Genomic DNA, 8,656 nt, shown 5'->3' with positions numbered 1-8,656 from the left:
ACACAGTTCAACTCTATGGCAACAAGCAGTTAATTGGCACTGTGATGCAATCCTCCTTTGTCAGCTCTAAATACACAAGCTGAGGTATGATTTCCAATTTGGTCTGGCCTCCTTTTCTTCTTTTATTATTTTATTTCTCCTTCTGTTCATCTCCCTGAGGCAAAGTTCGGTGCCAACAATTTCGTTCTCCTACCTTTTTACTCTCTCTCTCTCTCCCTCCCTCTCTCTGTCTATCTGTCTCCGTCGCTCTCTCTCTCTCTCTCTCGCTCTCTCTCTCTCTCTATGTCTCTGTATAAGTCTGTCCTACATCTTGTTATCTGTCCCTGGGACTCGTGCCTTTCTGTCTCTCCACCTCTCTTGGTCTCTTTAATTTCTTCCCTCTATTATTATATTAGCCAGGCAATAATGGTTATCTTTGTGCTCTAAGCCCATAAGCTCTCAGTAGACAATTTTCAACATGCATTTGAGTCTTTCACAAAATGCAATACAGTACAAGACTTAATCAAACATGCATTAAGCTCTGGAGCTCTCCCCCATCCTCCACTCTATCTTCTGGGAATCCCACAGGACAGCATCAATACCCACCCTCTGGAAATATATCCACCATCTTAGTAGTGCCCAAGAAACCCCACCCGTCAGAACCCAAACACTACCACTTCAATAATCATGAAGCGCCTGGAGAAACCGATCCTAAATACCATCCTGCCAGACGTCTGGTCTGACCACAGCTGGACCCCCAATAGTTTCACTACAGGCCCAAACATGAGAGGGAGGATCCTGTGGCATACTGTACGTCCGCCACGTCCTCCTCCAACATCTGGAACCACACAACTTCACTCAAATCCTCTTTGTAGACTTTGTTGAGCTCCAATACGATTCAGCAGCACCTCAACATCCCTCCAGGCTCCACTCCTCATCCACTGGATTCTCAACGTACTTGCAACTTGCATACCACAGTTTGTTAGACGCAAAGTATCATCACCAACTGCTTTCACCAACAGCATGGTCATGGAGCCCCTCATGGCTGTGTCCTCAGACCCTGCCTTTACTGTACCAGCCCCTCACCCATCACCACATACTTTAAATACTCGGACGCCACTGCCGTTCTGCCACTCAATGACATGAACTCTGTCACAGCCTATCAAAATCTATTTCTCACTTCACAAAGTGGTCATAAATACCTAGGGTCCTTTGTGAGTGAAGATGGCAGCTCCACAAAAGAGATAAAAGCAAGAATTGGCATAGCAACAATTAGCCATGACAAGACTGGCCAGTATTTGGAAAAGTAACACCATCAGCTTCCCAGTGAAGGTCAGACTTTACAAGTCACTTGTACTCTCCACCTTACTCTATGGCTGTGAGAGCTGGACACTCACAGCGGGCACTGAGCGCAGGGTACAGTCCTTTACAGTCAGTCCTTTGAAAGCAAGTGCTACAGAAGAATGCTACATATATCATATAAAGAACACCAGACATATGGTTATGTTAGACAGTTAGTTACCACCCATGCTGGAGAACAGGAGGCCGTACTCTCAACAATGAAACGTCGCAAACTGGCCTGGTATGGTCATGTCACAAGACATACCTCCCTATCAAAGACCATATCCTACAGGGGACAGTGGAGGGAAAGCGGAGAAGAGGCAGGCAGAGAAAGTCCTGGATGGTCAACATCAAGAAGTGGACTGGCTGCAGCTTCCAAACCCTGCTACGTGCAGCAGAAGCTCGAGAGCGCTGGAGATCCCTGACTGCCCAAGCATCCACCATGACACCCCTACAGCCCACTAGGACATGGGATGAGTGAGTGATGATAGTGGTCACCAGCCCTGCAGCAGAATGTGGACAAAACTAAAAAACTGGTCATTCGACCACCATACCGTACTGACGGGATGGGATGTATTTTTGTATTTTGTATTTTTGGAGACTCTCTATGCATTGTCTCTGTATGCTACTGAGTTTATATCTGTAGGTCTCTGTGTCGAACTGGCTTTTAAAAATAAATAAAATCTAATTAAATGTATGTGAATCACTCAACCGCATGCCAACACAACATGATATATTGTACATATAAATGACATACTCTTTTCACGCACAGCCTTTAATAGCCCTTGGATGCAAATGGAGGCACTGAGGCTTGATTGGTGTTTTCTGTAAACAATAAAGCATGCAGCATGCAGTCTTATCAGGTCATTGCATCTCCAGCCAATCATACTGTAAACTCCCATGACAGATAAATGGGAAAGGCAGCATACCATGAACTGGTTAATTAAAGAGCTCCTAAGGTAATTACCGTGGATTAATTCGCCTCGCTAATGAATGAATTCATCTTGACTGGCATGAAAATAGCCAAAGCCATGGATTTACTCTTTGAGATTATACCCTCAGGTGTGTTGATTGAAAAGCAAGCATATCCCCCTCTCTTTCTCTGTTACACTCACTACAATCACTACAGGGGATAATAGGACAGGTATCTGTCCACTTATCATCCCAGTGGTTCTTTTTCTGTCCTGCGTTTCAGGTCTGGAATGACTACAAGCTGAAGTGGATGCCAGTAGAGTTTGACGGTATTGAGTTCATCAGGGTTCCTTCTAACAAGATATGGAGACCTGACATAGTGCTCTACAACAAGTAAGGCTAGGCTTGCTTCATTGCTGCCACTCTCATTTTTACACAGTTAAGTGTTAATTTCAGTGTAAAGAAAGTATAGTAATAATAATAGTAATATTAATAATGATAATATCATCATCATCAGCTTCCCTGTTTCAATAATCATTACTATGATCACCATTATTACCATTTTGGATATCATCATTATCAAATCATTATGACATTAATTATGACATGGTCCAGCCCTCTTATTTTACAGCCCACTATTGTACTGTGTAACAAAAGTATTGAAACATGTGTGGCTCTATTGGTGCAGGAAGAGTCATTTGCATGGAGAGCTTTTATCAATTCTTCTTTTCCATTCATCTAATTTTGAACTCATTTCCTTTTAGAATGGTGACTCGTAACGTAAGTCAAAGGCTTTGTGTCAATTCTATTTTTCACAGTCAGATGGTAATTCACTTTCATCATCGGCCATGTCTTTCCCCTAATACTCTTTTTCTGTCGTCCTGAAATCCCAGCTCTTTATCATCTCCCCTCTACCGTAATCCTCTTCATTTTCTCATTTCCCCTTTCTTTCTTCCTCCCTTTGATAGGATGTCTCTGTCCTTACCCTAACTATTGCTTCCTGCTTAACCCCTCCTCTGTCTATTCATACATACTGACATGCTGTCTCACAAAAACACTATTCAATGCACACGAAAACACCTTAATGTGTGTTCATACTCACACGATTGTGCACACGCACACGCACACACACACGCACGCACGCACGCACGCACGCACGCACGCACGCACGCACGCACGCACGCACGCACGCACGCACGCACACACACACACACACACACACACACACACACACACACACACACACACACACACACACACACACACACACACACACACACACATACACACGCGCATACGCACGCACTGATACACTAGTGCTGTAGGAGACTTTCTTGTGGAGGATAAGACCAAAGCTCTCCTGAAGTTTGATGGCACCATCACCTGGGTTCCTCCAGCCATCTTTAAATCCTCCTGCCCCATGGACATCACCTACTTCCCCTTTGACTACCAGAACTGCTCCATGAAGTTTGGCTCCTGGACCTATGACAAGGCCAAGATAGACCTCGTCCTTATAGGTTCCAAGGTCGGCGCTCGATCCTGTGCTTGGTGTAGTATGCATCGAGAAGTTCTATGCCATAAATCAACAAACAAATGACACCAAGACCTTTCTTACAGTGGTGGAAAAAGTATTCAAATGTTTTACTTAGTAAATGTATCAATACTGCAATGTAGAAGTACTCTGTTACAAGTAAAAGTCCCTAATTAAAAATGTACTTGAGTAAAAGTACAAAAGTATTGGAATCAATATGTACTTAAAGTACCAAAAGTAAAAGTACTAACATGTTTGAAAATAGCAGATCTACAAGCTCACAACACGTTGCGATGCAACGCGTTGCAGATCGAAGTAAATAGTAACTAGTTTTCAAATAATTGTTGTGGAGTAAAACATTTGCCTCTGAGATGTAGTGGAGTACAAGTAGTATAGACAATTGGAAATACTCCAGTAAAGTAAAAGTACCTCAAAATTGTACTTAAGTACAGTAGTACTTGTGTAAATGTACTTAGTTACTTTACACCACTGCTTTCTTAGATCATTAATTTTATTCCTCGCCGACTGTCAACAAGTGACTTGTTTTCAACTTAAATGAAGTTGCGCTCCCCCATATCCAGGTGAACCTCAAAGACTTCTGGGAGAGCGGCGAGTGGGAGATCATCGACGCGCCGGGCTACAAGCACGACATCAAGTACAACTGCTGCGAGGAGATCTACCCGGACATCACCTACTCCTTCTACATCCGCCGCCTGCCCCTCTTCTACACCATCAACCTCATCATCCCCTGCCTCCTCATCTCCTTCCTCACGGTGCTGGTCTTCTATCTCCCGTCGGACTGCGGAGAGAAGGTCACGCTCTGTATCTCCGTCCTGCTCTCCCTCACCGTTTTCCTGCTGGTCATCACCGAGACCATCCCCTCCACGTCGCTCGTCATCCCGCTGATCGGCGAGTACCTCCTCTTCACCATGATCTTCGTCACGCTCAGCATCGTCATCACCGTCTTCGTGCTGAACGTCCACTACCGCACGCCCATGACGCACACCATGCCCGGCTGGGTGCGCTCCGTGTTCCTCAAGGTGCTGCCGCGCATCATGCTGATGAGGAGGCCCATGGACCAGGAGGGCAAGGCCGCCGGCGGATCGGACAGCAGTGGGGAGGCAGGCGGAGGCGGAGGGGGCGGGGGAGGCGGGGGAGGGAAGGGCGGGAAGGGGGGGAGGAAGCGGAAGAGCAGCCTGACGCAGGTGAGTGGCAGCTGGCTCGAGCCCTGTGGGTTTGGGTGGATGGATGAATGGATGCATGTCACTTTGTCATCATCGCTAACGTCCTCTCAGATGAAGCGTCATGAGTAGGGATGTTCGATATTTACTTTTTTACCGCTAACCGATATACCGATATTGTCCAAATCCTAATTTCCGATACTGATATCAACCGATACCGATATATGCAGACTTTTTCATCAAAAGTCAACTAATTGTCAGGTAACAACTTCACATATCTATATATGTATATATATTTTTTCGTTTCCTGAACAATGAGCGTTTTGGAGTTCGCGCTGGACAGCAGAGATATAATAAAATAAAATAGTTATAATATCAATAATATCTAATAAATCTAATTTATTAGATATTATATTGGTTTAGGTTTTCAATAAACTGAGTCCCGGGACTCACTGGTGGTCATTTGAATGAGTCCCACTAATCTTAGATTAGATGTTGGTCTATTTGACAGCGCAGAAGCATAATTGCTTTGATGCACATAACATCAACGAGCGTCAACGAGCGTCAGCTGGACACAGACACAAACACACCTGCCCTCTGCAGTGCTCTAATTTGAAAGTGACTGGAGTCTGTCTCATTTCTCTGCAAAAGCCCTTGAATATTATGGAATATGATTAAGGATTACTGTGATTATGTAAACTCACATTTTCACATTTCAAAAACCGATACCGATATTTTCCGATATTACACTTTTATGCTAATATCGGCCGATAATATCGGACATCCCTAGTCATGAGTGAGAAACGTTGTCCACTCAGGACTCTGCATCTAGTCTTGAGTTACGGTTAATGTGCACTTTGTCATTGGGATGCTTTCAACAATTGTTGCTTGACAAAAATGACAGTTGAATTGAAGTGTACTCGGGTACAAAACAACACTACTAATGTGAATGCTGGCCGGTGGGGGGAGGGCAATCGTGCCTGGCGTAAAAGGCCGTTTGTATATAGTGTGTTGATGGACTGAGCACAAACATAATGTGGTTTCACAACCAAACAGTCAGATAGTTCTGAAGTTGAATCCACAACTGACTCCTCTGGTTGTGTTTGCCAGCAGGTAGGGGGCGGCTCACTGAACTGTCTGGAGTTTGGAGATAACAAGCTCTCTTCCATGGAGGGCTGTGCTGGGAAGAAATGCCCCTGCCCATGCCAGCATGGGAAGGACACGCCAGAGACAGCAGACCCGGGGAAGCTGTCTCGCCAGCTGAGTCCTCAGAGCATCAACACGGTGGTTGCCTTCTCTGTAATGTCGCCTGAGATCAAACAGGCCATCGAGAGTGTCAAATACATCGCAGAGAACATGAAGAGCCGTAATAAAGCCAAAGAGGTGAGTGATTGCTACTTTCAATGTAATTGAAATGACACCGGATAATTACAGAAAAGTGAAGTTCTGTCTTAATTGTCTTACAGAGTAGACAATTACAATACTAATACAGAGTAGTAGTATTACTTGTTTAGACACGCGAAAACTCTCAATAAATTGTAAGAAGCTAAAGTCAGCTAATGTCACTCTCTGTATATAATATTCCAAATTAAAGTGGAACCACTTTAATTTATGAGGTGTTAAGTGGTTTATGTAATCTCAAGCCACTGCTAGTTTTACATAATCTTTACTGTTGAAGTAATTTGACAGAACTCCAAAATCAAGACAGTGGAAAAAGAATAACCCACAGTCACGGCATCACATTAACACAGAACACCCATGCAGTGTGTGGCAACTCCATGCATAATTCATCTATCCATTCTAACGAAGGACAGACAGAACATTGTTGTGATGCTGGGCATCGCTGGTGCATAGCACACCCCACTGTAGGAGTCAACGCTACCATAAATCAGACCCACACAGCTTTAGATTTAGGGAAGGAATTGATGCTCCCCTCCCTGTCAGTTATACTATAAATACAGCAGGAGGAGTCTCTCGCTAGATGGAGAGCAGCCTTTGGTATGCAAAACCCTTGGCTCAATCAGCTTTGTCAAAGTGTCTGTGTCTGCTCTTGATACTTTGGTTTGAATTTGATTATCATAGTAATTTGTTTTCTTTTGAAATGATGTGTCAATTTTGAATAAATAAATGTTTATCTCTTTTCATTTTTTCTGTCTTTATGTTTTCTTTATTTGCCACCGTATACTGTGAAATCCATGTGTCACCCATCGACTCACGACTCACAAAACCTTCCATCTCCGCTCTGGCCCTGAATCATCCCGGCTTGCCTGCTCTCTCCTGTCTGGCCTCTATAAATCTCTCGTCTCCTCCTCTCCTTCACCGTGCCACTCTTCACCTTCCACTTCTTCTATTTCATTGTTCCTCCCCGTGTTGTCCGTCGTCATCGTCCACAGGTGGAGGATGACTGGAAGTACGTTGCCATGGTTATCGACAGAATCTTCCTATGGGTGTTTGTGACCGTGTGCATCCTTGGAACCCTGGGCCTCTTCCTCCAGCCTCTGATTGGCTTCTTCTCCTAACCGCAAACCAATCAGGGCTCACCGCCGCCCTATGCCTGTGATAGTCACGAACTTTCAGTCCTCAGTTGACCAACAGGGTTTCTGACGTTCTCGTCCCTAAAACACTATTTCCATGTAAGGGTTTTGTTTGTATCTTTCGCAAACACATCCAAAACATTTTTGTAAACGATCGTAAATTCAGTTGCGGCGTCTTATAGTTTTGAATAATATGTGTTAGAGATGGACATGAACAAAGCACTCGCACCTCAAATAGTTTTTTCAGGACATGAATCAAAGAATGAAACTCTAAACAGATGCTTGTTAATTTGATAATATTCCTCTTACAGTAAAAGTGATCTAGAGCTTTCTATTACACAGAACATGACCTCATGACGGCTGATTAACTTTTCCCTACATTGACAGATGTCTGCCAGTCCACCATCTGATTCATCATCAAGCAGCTCACTGTCAAAGGCAAATATAGCTGCCGTCTATTTTTTTCTTATTTTTTTTGTGCCACAGCCAATTAGAATTCTGCGTAATAGAGCTCTTGTCTGTGCTTGTAGGCAGGACTCGCTGTTCTTGTTTTGTAATTAGAATCCATGTGATTTGAATGTTCTTTTGATTAAGGCTCCATGAGGTAATTGGTTGCCATGGTAAATATTGGGATTAATTGAGGCTTTAAATCGTTGCTCCCTGAAATAGCATGACACTTAATGTATGACATTCTGCGGAGGGTTCTATCATCCAATTCCATGGCTATTAATTTGAGCGTTTCCACCCCTTCTTGTCACCTTTTAATTTGGTTGATTTGCAACACAGACAAGCAGTATGCGACCTTCCCATGCATGGATTTTTGATAACCTGACCAGGAAACTATCAGAGTTTCGCAGTTTGGGCTTTCTTGCCAAAAAGCTTTGTTTTTGTTTTGTTTGTTCCTACTTCTACCATTTGGTTTTGATCGATTTGATTCCAGTAATACTGCACTCCTTACACTGAAAGAAAACATGTTATATAAAATGAGTCAACTTTTCTTTTTGTCTGTATGTCTTGAATTTGAAATAAATACAATATTTCTTAACTTGAAGAAGCAAATATCTGTTGTTGGTAATTCTTATAAATGCACTACCATACACACACGCATGCACACACGCACGCACGCATGCAGGAGTGTTGGGGTCTTCTAGGCTGTCTTTGATCTTGTTATAAATCTG

At 43.6% G+C, this 8,656-nt stretch overlaps 1 protein-coding gene across 1 annotated transcript in view; it reads left to right on the top strand.

Moving 5' to 3' along the window:
• Nucleotides 1-8,442, top strand: part of LOC311037533 (neuronal acetylcholine receptor subunit alpha-3-like) — a 29,550-nt gene extending 21,108 nt beyond the window's left edge. The window contains exons 4-8 of the mRNA XM_084046727.1: nt 2,516-2,625; nt 3,550-3,757; nt 4,345-4,968; nt 6,058-6,327; nt 7,338-8,442. Of these exons, the coding sequence (XP_083902853.1) occupies nt 2,516-2,625; nt 3,550-3,757; nt 4,345-4,968; nt 6,058-6,327; nt 7,338-7,463 (1,338 nt within the window). The 3' untranslated portion in view covers nt 7,464-8,442. The remainder of the gene's footprint in view (nt 1-2,515; nt 2,626-3,549; nt 3,758-4,344; nt 4,969-6,057; nt 6,328-7,337) is intronic.
• The last annotated feature ends 214 nt before the right edge of the window (nt 8,443-8,656 follow it).

This window comes from Gymnoscopelus microlampas, assembly GCF_963454915.1.
Source record: "Gymnoscopelus microlampas genome assembly, chromosome: 2".
NCBI lineage: Eukaryota > Metazoa > Chordata > Actinopteri > Myctophiformes > Myctophidae > Gymnoscopelus > Gymnoscopelus microlampas.
This window is presented reverse-complemented; position numbering and strand designations above follow the sequence as displayed.